Source organism: Lithobates pipiens, unplaced genomic scaffold (assembly GCF_037356315.1).
Source record: "Lithobates pipiens isolate NorthernLeopardFrog02 unplaced genomic scaffold, aLitPip1_a1.2 Scaffold_35, whole genome shotgun sequence".
Taxonomy (NCBI): domain Eukaryota; kingdom Metazoa; phylum Chordata; class Amphibia; order Anura; family Ranidae; genus Lithobates; species Lithobates pipiens.
The window spans coordinates 587,479-607,655 of NW_027507811.1; the positions used below are offsets into that span (position 1 = coordinate 587,479).

Genomic DNA, 20,177 nt, shown 5'->3' on the forward strand with positions numbered 1-20,177 from the left:
GTCCACAACGAGCTTCTAAGCGGGGCTGAAGATGCTTAAAGGTCCACAACGAGCTTCTAAGTGGGGCTGAAGATGCTTAAAGGTCCACAATGAACCTCTAAGTGGGGATGAAGATGCTTAAAAGGTCCACAACGAGCCTCTAAGTGGGGATGAAGATGCTTAAAAGGTCCACAACGAGCCTCTAAGTGGGGATGAAGATGCTTAAAGGTCCACAACGAGCTTCTAAGCGGGGCTGAAGATGCTTAAAGGTCCACAACGAGCTTCTAAGTGGGGCTGAAGATGCTTAAAGGTCCACAATGAACCTCTAAGTGGGGATGAAGATGCTTAAAAGGTCCACAACGAGCCTCTAAGTGGGGATGAAGATGCTTAAAAGGTCCACAACGAGCCTCTAAGTGGGGATGAAGATGCTTAAAGGTCCACAACGAGCTTCTAAGCGGGGCTGAAGATGCTTAAAGGTCCACAACGAGCTTCTAAGTGGGGCTGAAGATGCTTAAAGGTCCACAACGAGCTTCTAAGCAGGGAAGAAGATGCTTAAAGGTCCACAACGAGCCTCTAAGCGGGGCTGAAGATGCTTAAAGGTCCACAACGAGCTTCTAAGTGGGGCTGAAGATGCTTAAAGGTCCACAATGAACCTCTAAGTGGGGATGAAGATGCTTAAAGGTCCACAACAAGCTTCTAAGTGGGGCTGAAGATGCTTAAAGGTCCACAATGAGCCTCTAAGTGGGGCTGAAGATGCTTAAAGGTCCACAACGAGCCTCTAAGCGGGGATGAAGATGCTTAAAGGTCCACAACAAGCTTCTAAGTGGGGCTGAAGATGCTTAAAGGTCCACAATGAGCCTCTAAGTGGGGCTGAAGATGCTTAAAGGTCCACAATGAGCCTCTAAGCGGGGATGAAGATGCTTAAAGGTCCACAACAAGCTTCTAAGTGGGGATGAAGATGCTTAAAGGTCCACAACAAGCTTCTAAGTGGGGATGAAGATGCTTAAAGGTCCACAACAAGCTTCTAAGCGGGGATGAAGATGCTTAAAGGTCCACAACAAGCCTCTAAGTGGGGCTGAAGATGCTTAAAGGTCCACAACGAGCCTCTAAGTGGGGCTGAAGATGCTTAAAGGTCCACAACGAGCTTCTAAGCGGGGATGAAGATGCTTAAAGGTCCACAACGAGCTTCTAAGTGGGGCTGAAGATGCTTAAAGGTCCACAATGAACCTCTAAGTGGGGATGAAGATGCTTAAAGGTCCACAACGAGCTTCTAAGTGGGGATGAAGATGCTTAAAGGTCCACAATGAGCCTCTAAGCGGGGATGAAGATGCTTAAAGGTCCACAATGAGCCTCTAAGCGGGGATGAAGATGCTTAAAGGTCCACAACAAGCCTCCAAGTGGGGCTGAAGATGCTTAAAGGTCCACAACGAGCCTCTAAGTGGGGATGAAGATGCTTAAAGGTCCACAACGAGCTTCTAAGCGGGGATGAAGATGCTTAAAGGTCCACAACGAGCTTCTAAGTGGGGCTGAAGATGCTTAAAGGTCCACAACGAGCTTCTAAGTGGGGCTGAAGATGCTTAAAGGTCCACAACGAGCTTCTAAGTGGGGCTGAAGATGCTTAAAGGTCCACAATGAACCTCTAAGTGGGGATGAAGATGCTTAAAGGTCCACAACGAGCTTCTAAGAGGGGATGAAGATGCTTAAAGGTCCACAACGAGCTTCTAAGCGGGGATGAAGATGCTTAAAGGTCCACAACGAGCCTCTAAGCGGGGATGAAGATGCTTAAAGGTCCACAACAAGCCTCTAAGTGGGGCTGAAGATGCTTAAAGGTCCACAACGAGCTTCTAAGTGGGGCTAAAGATTATTAAAGGCCCACAACAAACTTTTAAGTGGGGCTGAAGATGCTTAAAGGTCCACAACGAGCCTCTAAGTGGGGATGAAGATGCTTAATGGTCCACCATGAGTCTGCTAGGGGTAGCGTTGCCACCTTTTCTTCAAGCCAAACCGAACACTTTAGCGGCCTGGGACACCGCAGCGAACAGTGGGTGTGGCCAAATTGCTCTTGCTGATATTATCGCCCTACCCCCGTGTGATGCCGAACTTGCCCCTGGACATACGCCGGCAGCTTCCGGACAGCAACAGATTTGTGTGCGACTATCTTGGTTACTTAGGGACCCACCACAGCCCGGTCTGAATAAGGTGTCCGGGTTTCATTCCGCCTGAAACCTGAACACATGATTCCAAACCCAGACTGTCCAGGTGAATTCCAGACAGGTAGGTGTCCGCCTGGCCTCCCTAATGTGTATGAGGGAGGCCAGTGACAGACCCTGTATGTCTGTCACCATTGCTGTAGTGGTGAGCCTCTAGGTGATGCTACAGGAGAAGTCACCGGTAGTCCGGCTAGGAAGGCCTGAAAAATCCACCAATGTTAAGGCTCGGCGCGTTTGGTATCCATTTACTCGACACAAACCCCGCCCTTTATATTTTTTTTTCCCCAAAAATTTGTATTTTATTGTACTTTTACTTCATTTTAGAGTATTTTTTCCTAAAAACATATACAAGATAAACAGTTACGTGACATTAAAACATTGCACTTGCCATCTTCTTCTTCTTCTACGGGGTCTCCTCTCCCAGAAAATATTAAATTGTTTGCGAGTTTTCATTCTCTAGAAAAATTAGGCAATATACATTTGAACACGGAGAATTTTTGCCTAAAAATATCCTTGAGTGGATATAAGTTTATTTTTCAGTCTGATGAAGGAGGAGCTTCAGTCCGATGAAGGAGGAGCTTTTCTAGTCCGAAACGCGTCGAGCCTTTTATGCGATGTTGCTAAAGAACCCTTAAAGCACTTTGGACTCGTTACCGTTTGGCTTGCTGCTTCTGTTGTATTCTCCTTTTAGTATGAAAATGCTTTCAGAGCACGGGGAAAACTCGCTGACTCTTGTGAGTTCTCTGGTGAACAGCAAGGATATGTTTATCGATGAAACATTTCCCGCACTTTTGGTCAGGAAAGAGGACACTGCCCAGTCTGAACTGGTGAACGGCAATGATATGTTTATCAATCAAACATGGTACCTACGTAGGCGCCCCGTCTAAGATTTATATGAAAAAGGACGCCCCCCAGTGGGCCTGCACCGGTGTTTCACAAGAAGGGATTTCTGTGGGAAACATCTCCCGCACTCTGAGCATGGAAATGGGTGTCCTCCTGTGTGGCTTCTTAGGTGGGTAATAAGATCTGAATTTTTTAGGAAAGCGTTTCCGCACTCTGGACAGGCGTAAGGTCGCTCACCCGTGTGGGCTCTCTGGTGTCGATGAAATTTTCCTTTATGAGAGAAGCCCTTCCCGCACCCTGAACATGAAAAGCGACGTACGCCTGTGTGGCTGTTCAGGTGCACAGCAAGTTCAGCCTTTTCAATGAAGGATTTCCCGCACTCCAGACAGGAGAACGGCTTTTCTCCGGTGTGCATTTTCATGTGTTTTTTAAAGCACCTCTGTTGTGAGAAACACTTCCCGCACTCCCTCTGGTGGACGGTGAGTTCTGACTTCACCACGAATGATTTCTGGCATTGGGAGCAGGAGAACGGTCTCTCACCGGTGTGGCTCCTCTGGTGGATGGGGTGGGATCTCCGGTCACACAAGATCCCGCACTCCGAGCAGGAGAAGACCTCCTTCTGGGCGTGGCCTCTCTGGTGTATGGCGAGTTCATATTTATTATCGCAGGAAGTCCCGCACTCCGAACACGTCAAGGAACTCTGGTGGGTTTTTTGATGACTACAAAGGTTGCCTTTCTGATTGAAGCGTTTCCCGCAGTCCGGGCAGGAAAACGGCTTCTCGCCCGTGTGGGTTCTCAGGTGCACAACAAGTCCCTCCTTCCGTATAAAACTTTTCCCGCACTCTGGACACGTGTGCGGCTTTTCACCCGTGTGGATCTGCTGGTGGATGTAGAGTTTATCTTTCCGCAAAAAACATTTCCCGCACTCTTCACATGGAAAACCTTCACGCGTGTGAATTCTTAAATGTCTATGCAGATGATCTTTCCGTTTAAAACTTTGGCCGCACTCCGAGCACAAAAAAGGCCTTTTCTTCTCAGAATCTGGTGGGATTCCATCATCTTCTCCGTCATAATCTGTAGAAGAAATCTGGAGCCCCTCCGAGGAATTCCCAACATCACATCCATCTGTGAGAGAGAAACTTCATCATTATTCATCATCGACAAACGGATTTGGGGTGTTCGTGTTTTGCACTCAGTCACTGTGTATGGTGGTCTACTAATCAACGGTGCAACATAGACCTGAGGAATGAGGATGGACCTTCCATATGGTGTCCAGTATCTCCTCCTCATTCATTGGGAACATGACGTTATATTGAGGAATGGAGATGGACCTTTCATATGGTGTCCAGTATCTCCTCCTCATTTGTTGGGAACATGACGTTATATTGGAGGAATGGAGATGGACCTTTCATATGATGTCCAGTATCTCCTCCTCATTTGTTGGGAACATGACGTTATATTGGAGGAATGGAGATGGATCTTTCATATGGTGTCCAGTATCTCCTCCTCATTTGTTGGGAACATGACGTTATATTGAGGAATGGAGATGGACCTTTCATATGGTGTCCAGTATCTCCTCCTCATTTGTTGGGAACATGACGTTATATTGAGGAATGGAGATGGACCTTTCATATGGTGTCCAGTATCTCCTCCTCATTTGTTGGGAACATGACGTTATATTGGAGGAATGGAGATGGACCTTTCATATGGTGTCCAGTATCTCCTCCTCATTTGTTGGGAACATGACGTTATAGTGAGGAATGGAGATGGATCTTTCATATGGTGTCCAGTATCTCCTCCTCATTTGTTGGGAACATGACGTTATATTGAGGAATGGAGATGGACCTTTCATATGGTGTCCAGTATCTCCTCCTCATTTGTAGGGAACATGACGTTATATTGGAGGAATGGAGATGGACCTTTCATATGATGTCCAGTATCTCCTCCTCATTTGTTGGGAACATGACGTTATATTGAGGAATGGAGATGGACCTTTCATATGGTGTCCAGTATCTCCTCCTCATTTGTTGGGAACATGACGTTATATTGGAGGAATGGAGATGGACCTTTCATATGATGTCCAGTATCTCCTCCTCATTTGTTGGGAACATGACGTTATATTGAGGAATGGAGATGGACCTTTCATATGGTGTCCAGTATCTCCTCCTCATTTGTTGGGAACATGACGTTATATTGAGGAATGGAGATGGACCTTTCATATGGTGTCCAGTATCTCCTCCTCATTTGTTGGGAACATGACGTTATATTGGAGGAATGGAGATGGACCTTTCATATGGTGTCCAGTATCTCCTCCTCATTTGTTGGGAACATGACGTTATAGTGAGGAATGGAGATGGATCTTTCATATGGTGTCCAGTATCTCCTCCTCATTTGTTGGGAACATGACGTTATATTGAGGAATGGAGATGGACCTTTCATATGGTGTCCAGTATCTCCTCCTCATTTGTAGGGAACATGACGTTATATTGGAGGAATGGAGATGGACCTTTCATATGATGTCCAGTATCTCCTCCTCATTTGTTGGGAACATGACGTTATATTGAGGAATGGAGATGGACCTTTCATATGGTGTCCAGTATCTCCTCCTCATTTGTTGGGAACATGACGTTATATTGAGGAATGGAGATGGACCTTTCATATGGTGTCCAGTATCTCCTCCTCATTTGTTGGGAACATGACGTTATATTGAGGAATGGAGATGGACCTTTCATATGGTGTCCAGTATCTCCTCATTTGTTGGGAACATGACGTTATATTGAGGAATGGAGATGGACCTTCCATATGGTGTCCAGTATCTCCTCCTCATTTGTTGGGAACATGACGTTATATTGAGGAATGGAGATGGACCTTTCATATGGTGTCCAGTATCTCCTCCTCATTTGATGGGAACATGACGTTATATTGAGGAATGGAGATGGACCTTTCATATGGTGTCCAGTATCTCCTCCTCATTTGTAGGGAACATGACGTTATATTGAGGAATGGAGGAGGACCTTTCATATGGTGTCCAGTATCTCCTCCTCATTTGATGGGAACATGACGTTATATTGAGGAATGGAGATGGATCTTTCATATGATGTCCAGTATCTCCTCCTCATTTGTAGGGAACATGACGTTATATTGAGGAATGGAGATGGACCTTTCATATGGTGTCCAGTATCTCCTCCTCATTTGTTGGGAACATGACGTTATATTGAGGAATGGAGATGGACCTTTCATATGATGTCCAGTATCTCCTCCTCATTTGTTGGGAACATGACGTTATATTGAGGAATGGAGATGGACCTTTCATATGGTGTCCAGTATCTCCTCCTCATTTGATGGGAACATGACGTTATATTGAGGAATGGAGATGGATCTTTCATATGATGTCCAGTATCTCCTCCTCATTTGTTGGGAACATGACGTTATATTGAGGAATGGAGATGGACCTTTCATATGATGTCCAGTATCTCCTCCTCATTTGTTGGGAACATGACCTTATATTGAGGAATGGAGATGGACCTTTCATATGATGTCCAGTATCTCCTCCTCATTTGTAGGGAACATGACGTTATATTGAGGAATGGAGATGGACCTTTCATATGGTGTCCAGTATCTCCTCCTCATTTGTTGGGAACATGACGTTATATTGAGGAATGGAGATGGACCTTTCATATGGTGTCCAGTATCTCCTCCTCATTTGTTGGGAACATGACGTTATATTGAGGAATGGAGGAGGACCTTTCATATGGTGTCCAGTATCTCCTCCTCATTTGTTGGGAACATGACGTTATATTGAGGAATGGAGATGGACCTTTCATATGGTGTCCAGTATCTCCTCCTCATTTGTTGGGAACATGACGTTATATTGAGGAATGGAGATGGACCTTTCATATGGTGTCCAGTATCTCCTCCTCATTTGTTGGGAACATGACGTTATATTGAGGAATGGAGATGGACCTTTCATATGGTGTCCAGTATCTCCTCCTCATTTGTTGGGAACATGACGTTATATTGAGGAATGGAGATGGACCTTTCATATGGAGTCCAGTATCTCCTCCTCATTTGTTGGGAACATGACGTTATATTGAGGAATGGAGATGGACCTTTCATATGGTGTCCAGTATCTCCTCCTCATTCATTGGGAACATGACGTTATATTGAGGAATGGAGATGGACCTTTCATATGGTGTCCAGTATCTCCTCCTCATTTGTTGGGAACATGACGTTATATTGAGGAATGGAGATGGACCTTTCATATGGTGTCCAGTATCTCCTCCTCATTTGTTGGGAACATGACGTTATATTGAGGAATGGAGATGGACCTTTCATATGGTGTCCAGTATCTCCTCCTCATTTGTTGGGAACATGACGTTATATTGAGGAATGGAGATGGACCTTTCATATGGTGTCCAGTATCTCCTCCTCATTTGTTGGGAACATGACGTTATATTGAGGAATGGAGATGGACCTTTCATATGGTGTCCAGTATCTCCTCCTCATTTGTTGGGAACATGACGTTATATTGAGGAATGGAGATGGACCTTTCATATGGTGTCCAGTATCTCCTCCTCATTTGTTGGGAACATGACGTTATATTGAGGAATGGAGATGGACCTTTCATATGGTGTCCAGTATCTCCTCCTCATTTGTTGGGAACATGACGTTATATTGAGGAATGGAGATGGACCTTTCATATGGTGTCCAGTATCTCCTCCTCATTTGTTGGGAACATGACGTTATATTGAGGAATGGAGATGGACCTTTCATATGGTGTCCAGTATCTCCTCCTCATTTGTTGGGAACATGACGTTATATTGAAGAATGGAGATGGACCTTTCATATGGTGTCCAGTATCTCCTCCTCATTTGTTGGGAACATGACGTTATATTGAGGAATGGAGATGGACCTTTCATATGGTGTCCAGTATCTCCTCCTCATTTGTTGGGAACATGACGTTATATTGAGGAATGGAGATGGACCTTTCATATGGTGTCCTGTATCTCCTCCTCATTTGTTGGGAACATGACGTTATATTGAGGAATGGAGATGGACCTTTCATATGGTGTCCTGTATCTCCTCCTCATTTGTTGGGAACATGACGTTATATTGAGGAATGGAGATGGACCTTTCATATGGTGTCCAGTATCTCCTCCTCATTTGTTGGGAACATGACGTTATATTGATGAATGGAGATGGACCTTTCATATGATGTCCAGTATCTCCTCCTCATGTGTTGGGAACATGACGTTATATTGGAGGAATGGAGATGGACCTTTCATATGGTGTCCAGTATCTCCTCCTCATTTGTTGGGAACATGACGTTATATTGGAGGAATGGAGATGGACCTTTCATATGATGTCCAGTATCTCCTCCTCATTTGTTGGGAACATGACGTTATATTGGAGGAATGGAGATGGACCTTTCATATGGTGTCCAGTATCTCCTCCTCATTTGTTGGGAATATGACGTTATATTGAGGAGTGGAGATGGACCTTTCATATGGTGTCCAGTATCTCCTCCTCATTTGTTGGGAACATGACGTTATATTGAGGAATGGAGATGGACCTTTCATATGGTGTCCAGTATCTCCTCCTCATTTGTTGGGAACATGACGTTATATTGAGGAATGGAGATGGACCTTTCATATGGTGTCCAGTATCTCCTCCTCATTTGTTGGGAACATGACGTTATATTGAGGAATGGAGATGGACCTTTCATATGGTGTCCAGTATCTCCTCCTCATTTGTTGGGAACATGACGTTATATTGGAGGAATGGAGATGGACCTTTCATATGGTGTCCAGTATCTCCTCCTCATTTGTTGGGAACATGACGTTATATTGGAGGTATGGAGATGGACCTTTCATATGGTGTCCAGTATCTCCTCCTCATTTGTTGGGAATATGACGTTATATTGAGGAGTGGAGATGGACCTTTCATATGGTGTCCAGTATCTCCTCCTCATTTGTTGGGAACATGACGTTATATTGGAGGAATGGAGATGGATCTTTCATATGGTGTCCAGTATCTCCTCCTCATTTGTTGGGAACATGACGTTATATTGAGGAATGGAGATGGACCTTTCATATGGTGTCCAGTATCTCCTCCTCATTTGTAGGGAACATGACGTTATATTGAGGAATGGAGATGGACCTTTCATATGGTGTCCAGTATCTCCTCCTCATTTGTTGGGAACATGACGTTATATTGAGGAATGGAGATGGACCTTTCATATGGTGTCCAGTATCTCCTCCTCATTTGTTGGGAACATGACGTTATATTGAGGAATGGAGATGGACCTTTCATATGGTGTCCAGTATCTCCTCCTCATTTGTTGGGAACATGACGTTATATTGGAGGAATGGAGATGGACCTTTCATATGGTGTCCAGTATCTCCTCCTCATTTGTTGGGAACATGACGTTATATTGAGGAATGGAGATGGACCTTTCATATGATGTCCAGTATCTCCTCCTCATTTGTTGGGAACATGACGTTATATTGGAGGAATGGAGATGGACCTTTCATATGATGTCCAGTATCTCCTCCTCATTTGTTGGGAACATGACGTTATATTGGAGGAATGGAGATGGACCTTTCATATGATGTCCAGTATCTCCTCCTCATTTGTTGGGAACATGACGTTATATTGAGGAATGGAGATGGACCTTTCATATGGTGTCCAGTATCTCCTCCTCATTTGTTGGGAACATGACGTTATATTGAGGAATGGAGATGGACCTTTCATATGGAGTCCAGTATCTCCTCCTCATTTGTTGGGAACATGACGTTATATTGAGGAATGGAGATGGACCTTTCATATGGTGTCCAGTATCTCCTCCTCATTTGTTGGGAACATGACGTTATATTGAGGAATGGAGATGGACCTTTCATATGATGTCCAGTATCTCCTCCTCATTTGTAGGGAACATGACGTTATATTGAGGAATGGAGATGGACCTTTCATATGGTGTCCAGTATCTCCTCCTCATTTGTTGGGAACATGACGTTATATTGAGGAATGGAGATGGACCTTTCATATGGTGTCCAGTATCTCCTCCTCATTTGTTGGGAACATGACGTTATATTGAAGAATGGAGATGGACCTTTCATATGGTGTCCAGTATCTCCTCCTCATTTGTTGGGAACATGACGTTATATTGAGGAATGGAGATGGACCTTTCATATGGTGTCCAGTATCTCCTCCTCATTTGTTGGAAACATGACGTTATATTGGAGGAATGGAGATGGACCTTTCATATGGTGTCCAGTATCTCCTCCTCATTTGTTGGGAACATGACGTTATATTGGAGGAATGGAGATGGATCTTTCATATGGTGTCCAGTATCTCCTCCTCATTTGTTGGGAACATGACGTTATATTGAGGAATGGAGATGGACCTTTCATATGGTGTCCAGTATCTCCTCCTCATTTGTAGGGAACATGACGTTATATTGAGGAATGGAGATGGACCTTCCATATGGTGTCCAGTATCTCCTCCTCATTTGTAGGGAACATGACGTTATATTGAGGAATGGAGATGGACCTTTCATATGGTGTCCAGTATCTCCTCCTCATTTGTTGGGAACATGACGTTATATTGGAGGAATGGAGATGGACCTTTCATATGGTGTCCAGTATCTCCTCCTCATTTGATGGGAACATGACGTTATATTGAGGAATGGAGATGGACCTTTCATATGGTGTCCAGTATCTCCTCCTCATTTGTTGGGAACATGACGTTATATTGAGGAATGGAGATGGACCTTTCATATGGAGTCCAGTATCTCCTCCTCATTTGTTGGGAACATGACGTTATATTGAGGAATGGAGATGGACCTTTCATATGGTGTCCAGTATCTCCTCCTCATTTGATGGGAACATGACGTTATATTGAGGAATGGAGATGGACCTTTCATATGGTGTCCAGTATCTCCTCCTCATTTGTTGGGAACATGACGTTATATTGAGGAATGGAGATGGACCTTTCATATGGTGTCCAGTATCTCCTCCTCATTCATTGGGAACATGACGTTATATTGAGGAATGGAGATGGACCTTTCATATGGTGTCCAGTATCTCCTCCTCATTTGTTGGGAACATGACGTTATATTGAGGAATGGAGATGGACCTTTCATATGGTGTCCAGTATCTCCTCCTCATTTGTTGGGAACATGACGTTATATTGAGGAATGGAGATGGACCTTCCATATGGTGTCCAGTATCTCCTCCTCATTTGTTGGGAACATGACGTTATATTGAGGAATGGAGATGGATCTTTCATATGATGTCCAGTATCTCCTCCTCATTTGTTGGGAACATGACGTTATATTGGAGGAATGGAGATGGACCTTTCATATGGTGTCCAGTATCTCCTCCTCATTTGTTGGGAACATGACGTTATATTGAGGAATGGAGATGGACCTTCCATATGATGTCCAGTATCTCCTCCTCATTTGTTGGGAACATGAAGTTATATTGAGGAATGGAGATGGACCTTTCATATGGTGTCCAGTATCTCCTCCTCATTTGTTGGGAACATGACGTTATATTGAGGAATGGAGATGGACCTTTCATATGGTGTCCAGTATCTCCTCCTCATTTGTTGGGAACATGACGTTATATTGAGGAATGGAGATGGATCTTTCATATGATGTCCAGTATCTCCTCCTCATTTGTTGGGAACATGACGTTATATTGGAGGAATGGAGATGGACCTTTCATATGGTGTCCAGTATCTCCTCCTCATTTGTTGGGAACATGACGTTATATTGGGGAATGGAGATGGACCTTTCATATGATGTCCAGTATCTCCTCCTCATTTGTTGGGAACATGACGTTATATTGGGGAATGGAGATGGACCTTTCATATGGTGTCCAGTATCTCCTCCTCATTTGTTGGGAACATGACGTTATATTGGAGGAATGGAGATGGACCTTTCATATGGTGTCCAGTATCTCCTCCTCATTTGTTGGGAACATGACGTTATATTGGAGGAATGGAGATGGACCTTTCATATGGTGTCCAGTATCTCCTCCTCATTTGTAGGGAACATGACGTTATATTGGAGGAATGGAGATGGACCTTTCATATGGTGTCCATTATCTCCTCCTCATTTGTTGGATGGGGGAACTAGGTGGACACATTTACCCAGTGATGTGAGGAACGTCTGATTCTTCATCATGATGTCCTTGTAGAGATCACTGTGTCCTTTTAAAAACTCCATCACTCCGTACTCCTCATCCTCTTCTTTATACTCTTCTTTAATGACAATATTATCTCCAAGGGTTCCACTCTGAATATATAATAAAACATTCATTGTAAAAAACATGCTTGTATATAAATCATAACTACCAATAACTGTTCTTCACCCTACCTGATGATGGTGGGGGATGGTGTGATCTTCCTGTGTGGAATCCCGGGAATACAGAGGACGGGGACATCTCTCTGGTGGGTTCCCATTACTGGATCCATCTGTAGGAAACACACACACTGACTGAATACATTGTTTCTATGTGTTTATCAGATGATGGGGGATCTAGGTGGAGCCTCCGTACTGCTCTCTCCTTTACAATAAAGTCTCCTCTTACCCGGTGATGTGAGGGGCGGCTGATTGTCCATCATGACGTCCTTGTAGAGATCCTTGTGTCCTTCTAAATACTCCCACTCCTCCATGGAGAAATAGACAGTGACATCCTGACACCTTATAGGAACCTGACACACACAATGATACAGTCACCATCCAGACACATCCCTTGTCTGTTACTGGATAATGTCCCACAATTCCCAGAATCCTCCTCACCTCTCCTGTCAGCAGCTCCATCATCTTCTTGGTGACTTCTAGAATCTTCTCCATGTTGTGTCTCTCAGGTTTTAGGGAGTCACATGGAGGCACTGTGATGGTCATATGATCACCGGACTTCACAAGAGGAAATCTCTGTATTGGAGAACCAATAGGAATATCATGTTAGAGTCCCAGAATCCTCCTCACCTCTCCAGTCAGGTCTGTGTTTTATTAATAGAGATAAGAGAGATGTCATGTGACCTCCCAGAATCCTCCTCACCTCTCCGGTCAGGTCTGTGTTTTATATAATAGAGATAAGAGTGATGTCATGTGACCTCCCAGAATCCTCCTCACCTCTCCGGTCAGGTCTGTGTTTTATTAATAGAGATAAGAGTGATGTCATGTGACCTCCCAGAATCCTCCTCACCTCTCCGGTCAGCAGGTAGATGATCTCCAGGGTGAGGTTTAGTATCTTCTCCATGCTGTAGCTCCGGACCTCCTCCATCCTGATTGTGGTGGTCATGTGATCTGTACACGATGCTCCTCTTCATAAAAGGGGCATAAACTGAAACTTATCCTCACATCCAATAATCAGTGAACTCCAGAAGAAAAGGAAAGCCCGCGGAGTACTGCTCGAGGTCCATATTCTGATTGTCAAAAAGAAGACACATGGTTTTGTGTACACTATGAAATCCCAGGACTTTCTTATTCCCTCCACATCATCCCTATCAGGGGAAAGGAATGTTCTACCAGCCAAGTTCTCAATCATAAAATTTAACATTTATTTAAAAACATTTAAAACCATCTTCGATATCAGCCAACCACAATGAACTCTTTATATCGAACAATCATGTGAACCTTTGTCATGGAGTCATGGTATTGGATTTTTCCTTTTTTTATAAGTGCATGTCTCCAGTAGAGTATATGCCTAAGGCTCACCCCACTCCGATCCCAACCACCAGCTCGGTGTACGAAGGATGACCCTCCTCCTAAGTCTTTCTGCTACCTTTCAAACAGTTGACCTCCCGCTCCTTTCTCAAAAAGCTCCACCCCCTCGGCATCTGTGACTTTGCTCTTCTCTGGTGTTCCTCCTACCTATCTCAGCGTTCCGTCACTGTCACCTACAACTCTGTCTCCTCCATTACTAGAGGGGTCTCTTTCCATCGGGGTTCCCCCAAGGCTCTATCCCCAGAACTGCTGCTCTACTTCTCTCTTCTCCATGGAGATCAAATGTACAACTATCAGTACTGCCTCTGATAGCCAGGGTGTTAAGCCGCGTACACACGGGCGGACTGTCTTGCCAACTTAGTCCGTCAGACAATCCGACGGACAGTCCGTCATACTTTCGAATGAACGGACTTGCCCACACACGGCACTTTTTGAGCGGACTAATACGGCGGACTAAGTCCGCCATACTATCCGCCCTACTTTTGAAATGAACGGACTCGCCCACACACGCGGAGGAAAGTCCGCTCATTTTGAGCGCGTCTCCAGGTAGGCGGGGCCCGCGAAGGAGACGTCACTGACCCCGCCGCCTGGTATGGACTTAAAGGGGAACCCCAACGCCGAAAAAAATCGGCGTGGGGGTCCCCCCCAAGTCCACAACAGACCCTTGTCCGAGCACGCTACCCGGCCCGGCAAGGAAAGGGGGGCGAGCGAGCGCCCCCCTCCTGAGCTGTACCAGGCCGCGTGCCCTCAACATGGGGGGGGTGCCTTGGGGAAGGGGGGGCCGCGCGGCCCCCCCACCCCAAAGCACCAGTTCCCCATGTTGATGAGGACAAGGGCCTCTTCCCGACAACCCTGGCCGTTGGTTGTCGGGGTCTGCGGGCGGGGGGGCTTATCGGAATCCGGGAGCCCCCTTTAATAAGGGGGCCCCCGGATACCGCCCCCCCCCCACCCTATGTGAATGAGTATGGGGTACAATGTACCCCTACCCATTCACCTGTAAAATAAAAGTCCAAAAAAAACACAACACACGAGATAAAATACTTTATTGCACAGCTCCGGGGGTCTTCCGTCTTCGGGGGTCTTCTCGCCGGACTCCTCCGCTATCTTCTTGTAGCTCTTTTGCTAGCGGAGAAGTCCGGCTTTCTTCCTCGCCGCCGGCCTCTTCTCCCGACTTCGGGGGTCTTGTCCCCCTCTTCGGTTCTTCTGCCGGGCCACCGCGCCTTCTTATAGCTCTTTTACAGGCGGTGGCCCGGTCTTCTGTCGCCGCCGCCTTCCGTTCTTCTTCTTCTTCTTCTCCAGGAGATGTTGCCTCGACGCTCTCTCCGGCCGGAATGCCAGGGACACGCTGCGCGGCCACTTATATAGGGACAAGGGGCGGTGTCACATGGCTTTATGTCACATGGGTTGGTCACATGGTGACCCCGCCCCCTTACGATGTCATAGTCCCCATGTGACATCAACCCATGTGACATAAAGCCATGTGACACCGCCCCATTGTCCCTATATAAGTGGCATTCCGGCCGGAGAGATCGTCGAGGCAACATCTCCTGGAGAAGAAGAAGAAGAACGGAAGGCGGCGGCGGCGACAGAAGACCGGGTCACCGCCTGTAAAAGAGCTATAAGAAGGCGCGGTGGCCCGGCAGAAGAACCGAAGAGGGGGACAAGACCCCCGAAGTCGGGAGAAGAGGCCGGCGGCGAGGAAGAAAGCCGGACTTCTCCGCTAGCAAAAGAGCTACAAGAAGATAGCGGAGGAGTCCGGCGAGAAGACCCCCGAAGACGGAAGACCCCCGGAGCTGTGCAATAAAATATTTTAACCCTGTGTTGTGTTTTTTTTGTACTTTTATTTTACAGGTGAATGGGTAGGGGTAGCGTGCTCGGACAAGGGTCTGTTGTGGATTTTTTTCGGCGTTGGGGGTTCCCCTTTAAGTCCATACCAGGCGGCGGGGCCAGCGACGTCTCCGTCGTGGGCCCCACCTACCTGGATACCCGCTCTAAATGAGCGGAATTTTCTCCGGGCGGGAAAAGTCCGCTCATTTCAAAAGTACGGCGGACTGGCACACACACGGGCGGATTGTCTGCCGAAATGCGAGTCCAGCGGACAGTATTTCCAACATTCCGAAATACTTAGTCCGCCAGACTGCACGCTGAAAAAGTCCGCTGAAGCCCACACACGAGCGGACTGTCCGCTGAAATGTGTTTCGGCGGACTAAGTAGGCCAGACAGTCCGTCCGTGTGTACGCGGCTTTAGGTGTAACCCTGGGCTCTGATCTCCTTGTGCTTGGTGTCCTCCACCCATCTCTGTCAGTCCATCCACTGGCTTTCATTCAGTGTTCTCCACCTCTCTCTGCCAATAGAGGTCCTCCTCCCTCCTGCCAGTGACCCCTCTAGTGATATAGATATCTATATAGAGGAATCTCAACCTCCTTCCCCTGCGGTTGACTCCCTTAGTGATATAAAGATCTATATAGAGGAATCTCAACCTCCTTCCCCTGCGGTTGACTCCCTTAGTGATATAAAGATCTATATAGAGGGATCAGGACCTCCTTCCTCCTGCTGGTGACCCCTCTAGTGATATAAAGATCTATATAGAGGAATCAGGACCTCCTTCCACCTGCCGGTGACCCCTCTAGTGATATAAAGATCTATATAGAAGAATCAGGACCTCCTTCCTCCTGCTGGTGACCCCTCTAGTGATATAAAGATCTATATAGAGGAATCAGGACCTCCTTCCTCCCGCCGGTGACCCCTCTAGTGATATAAAGATCTATATAGAGGAATCAGGACCTCCTTCCTCCTGCTGGTGACCCCTCTAGTGATATAAAGATCTATATAGAGGAATCAGGACCTCCTTCCTCCTGCCGGTGACCCCTCTAGTGATATAAAGATCTATATAGAGGAATCAGGACCTCCTTCCTCCTGCTGGTGACCCCTCTAGTGATATAAAGATCTATATAGAGGAATCAGGACCTCCTTCCTCCTGCTGGTGATCCCTCTAGTGATATAAAGATCTATATAGAGGAATCAGGACCTCCTTCCTCCCTCCGGTGATCCCTCTAGTGATATAAAGATCTATATAGAGGAATCAGGACCTCCTTCCTCCCGCCGGTGACCCCTCTAGTGATATAAAGATCTATATAGAGGAATCAGGACCTCCTTCCTCCTGCTGGTGACCCCTCTAGTGATATAAAGATCTATATAGAGGAATCGGGACCTCCTTCCTCCTGCTGGTGACCCCTCTAGTGATATAAATATCTATATAGAGGAATCAGGACCTCCTTCCTCCTGCTGGTGACCCCTCTAGTGATATAAAGATCTATATAGAGGAATCAGGACCTCCTTCCTCCTGCTGGTGATCCCTCTAGTGATATAAAGATCTATATAGAGGAATCAGGACCTCCTTCCTCCCTCCGGTGATCCCTCTAGTGATATAAAGATCTATATAGAGGAATCAGGACCTCCTTCCTCCTGCTGGTGATCCCTCTAGTGATATAAATATCTATATAGAGGAATCAGGACCTCCTTCCTCCCGCTGGTGACCCCTCTAGTGATATAAAGATCTATATAGAGGAATCAGGACCTCCTTCCTCCTGGTGATCCCTCTAGTGATATAAAGATCTATATAGAGGAATCAGGACCTTCTTCCTCCTGCTGGTGACCCCTCTAGTGATATAAAGATCTATATAGAGGAATCAGGACCTCCTTCCTCCTGCTGGTGACCCCTCTAGTGATATAAAGATCTATATAGAGGAATCAGGACCTCCTTCCTCCTGCCGGTGACCCCTCTAGTGATATAAAGATCTATATAGAGGAATCAGGACCTCCTTCCCCCTGCTGGTGACCCCTCTAGTGATATAAAGATCTATATAGAGGAATCAGGACCTCCTTCCTCCTGCCGGTGACCCCTCTAGTGATATAAAGATCTATATAGAGGAATCAGGACCTCCTTCCCCCTGCTGGTGACCCCTCTAGTGATATAAAGATCTATATAGAGGAATCAGGACCTCCTTCCTCCTGCTGGTGATCCCTCTAGTGATATAAAGATCTATATAGAAGAATCAGGACCTCCTTCCTCCTGCCAATGACCCCTCTAGTGATATAAATATCTATATAGAGGAATCAGGACCTCCTTCCTCCCGCTGGTGACCCCTCTAGTGATATAAAGATCTATATAGAGGAATCAGGACCTCCTTCCTCCTGGTGATCCCTCTAGTGATATAAAGATCTATATAGAGGAATCAGGACCTCCTTCCTCCTGCTGGTGACCCCTCTAGTGATATAAAGATCTATATAGAGGAATCAGGACCTCCTTCCTCCTGCTGGTGACCCCTCTAGTGATATAAAGATCTATATAGAGGAATCAGGACCTCCCTCCTCCTTCCGGTGACCCCTCTAGTGATATAAAGATCTATATAGAGGAATCGGGACCTCCTTTCTCCTGCCGGTGACCCCTCCATGATCGAAAGATCTATATAGAGGAATCAGGACCTCCTTCCTCCTGCTGGTGACCCCTCTAGTGATTTAAAGGAATCAGGACCTCCTTCCTCCTGCTGGTGACCCCTCTAGTGATATAAAGATCTATATAGAGGAATCAGGACCTCCTTCCTCCTGCCGGTGATCCCTCTAGTGATATAAAGATCTATATAGAGGAATCAGGACCTCCTTCCTCCTGCCGGTGACCCCTCTAGTGATATAAAGATCTATATAGAGGAATCAGGACCTCCTTCCTCCTGCCGGTGACCCCTCTAGTGATATAAAGATCTATATAGAGGAATCAGGACCTCCTTCCTCCTGCTGGTGACCCCTCTAGTGATATAAAGATCTATATAGAGGAATCAGGACCTCCTTCCTCCTGCTGGTGACCCCTCTAGTGATATAAAGATCTATATAGAGGAATCAGGACCTTCTTCCTCCTGCCGGTGATCCCTCTAGTGATATAAAGATCTATATAGAGGAATCAGGACCTCCTTCCTCCTGCTGGTGACCCCTCTAGTGATATAAAGATCTATATAGAGGAATCAGGACCTCCTTCCTCCTGCTGGTGACCCCTCTAGTGATATAAAGATCTATATAGAGGAATCAGGACCTCCTTCCTCCTGCTGGTGATCCCTCTAGTGATATAAAGATCTATATAGAGGAATCAGGACCTCCTTCCTCCTGCCGGTGACCCCTCTAGTGATATAAAGATCTATATAGAGGAATCAGGACCTCCTTCCTCCTGCCGGTGACCCCTCTAGTGATATAAAGATCTATATAGAGGAATCAGGACCTCCTTCCTCCTGCCGGTGACCCCTCTAGTGATATAAAGATCTATATAGAGGAATCAGGACCCCCTTCCTCCTGCTGGTGATCCCTCTAGTGATATAAAGATCTATATAGAGGAATCAGGACCTCCTTCCTCCTGCTGGTGACCCCTCTAGTGATATAGAGGAATCAGGACCTCCTTCCTCCTGCTGGTGACCCCTCTAGTGATATAAAGATCTATATAGAGGAATCAGGACCTCCTTCCTCCTGCCGGTGACCCCTCTAGTGATATAAAGATCTATATAGAGGAATCAGGACCTCCTTCCTCCTGCCGGTGACCCCTCTAGTGATATAAAGATCTATATAGAGGAATCAGGACCTCCTTCCTCCTGCCGGTGACCCCTCTAGTGATATAAAGATCTATATAGAGGAATCAGGACCTCCTTCCTCCTGCCGGTGACCCCTCTAGTGATATGGCCTCCATTCAGTGTCCTCCATCCCTCTCTGGCTTCCAATTGCCCAACAGATAAAATTAAAAATATTAACATACAAAGTCATTTCCAACTCTGGCCCGAGCATCAGCACCAACCTCATCTCATAATATCATCCAAACCGTCCTCTTCATGACTATAACATAATATGGTATAACCGCCTCGTCTGTCCCACCAACGTCTTCTCTGCACTTCCTTCAGGGTAGCGGCCAATTCCTACCCAGTAGAAGGTCCTGGTGATGTCAGCGGACCATGTGACTGTTGCGTCGGGCTCACCTCCTACTTCCTATATGATGTGACATCACTTCCTGTCTGTAGGTGTCATAGAGATTTGCACTCACTATCAGTAAGGCTGCCATCTTGCGGAGGGAATAGGTACTGCAGTCATAAATATTTATTTTTTGTTGTCCTTGTCACACATCTTCCCATTACATTACCTTCATTATTACAGATCCAGGTGACATTTTAGTTAAAGAAAAAAGACAGATGAAACTACAAGTCTTGTCTTGCTGTTTTAACGTTTGTCCAAGAGCAGATCTACGTTTGTCCAGAAAATGTTTGAATCCACTTACTGTTGAAAGACTCGCTACCTCTGCTGGAAGTCTACTCCAAGCATCAACTACGCTTTCAGCAAAACAATACTTTCTAAGGTTAGTTTTTTAGAATTCCCCCTGA

General features: G+C 46.0%; 1 protein-coding gene across 1 annotated transcript; it reads right to left on the reverse strand.

The window, feature by feature from the left end:
* Positions 1-936: 936 nt before the first annotated feature.
* On the reverse strand, positions 937-19,804 carry LOC143955772 (uncharacterized). The gene is made up of 5 exons (XM_077465894.1): positions 19,601-19,804; positions 13,250-13,469; positions 12,841-12,975; positions 12,629-12,752; positions 937-4,157 (listed from the first exon to the last, which is right to left on the reverse strand). The coding sequence occupies exons 2-5, from the start codon at positions 13,343-13,345 to the stop codon at positions 3,073-3,075; spliced, it is 1,440 nt and encodes a 479-aa protein (XP_077322020.1). The 5' UTR covers positions 13,346-13,469; positions 19,601-19,804; the 3' UTR covers positions 937-3,072.
* Positions 19,805-20,177: the final 373 nt, after the last annotated feature.

What these genes read in the sequence shown, in the direction of transcription:
- LOC143955772 (XM_077465894.1), bottom strand. Translation starts at nt 13,345, where the DNA reads ATGACCACCACAATCAGGATGGAGGAGGTCCGGAGCTACAGCATGGAG. An exon ending in TGGAGCTGCTGACAGGAGAG is followed by an intron (nt 12,753 to 12,840) that starts GTGAGGAGGATT and finishes TGTGTGTGTCAG; the next exon opens with GTTCCTATAAGGTGTCAGGA. An exon ending in GCCGCCCCTCACATCACCGG is followed by an intron (nt 4,158 to 12,628) that starts GTAAGAGGAGAC and finishes TCTCTCTCACAG; the next exon opens with ATGGATGTGATGTTGGGAAT.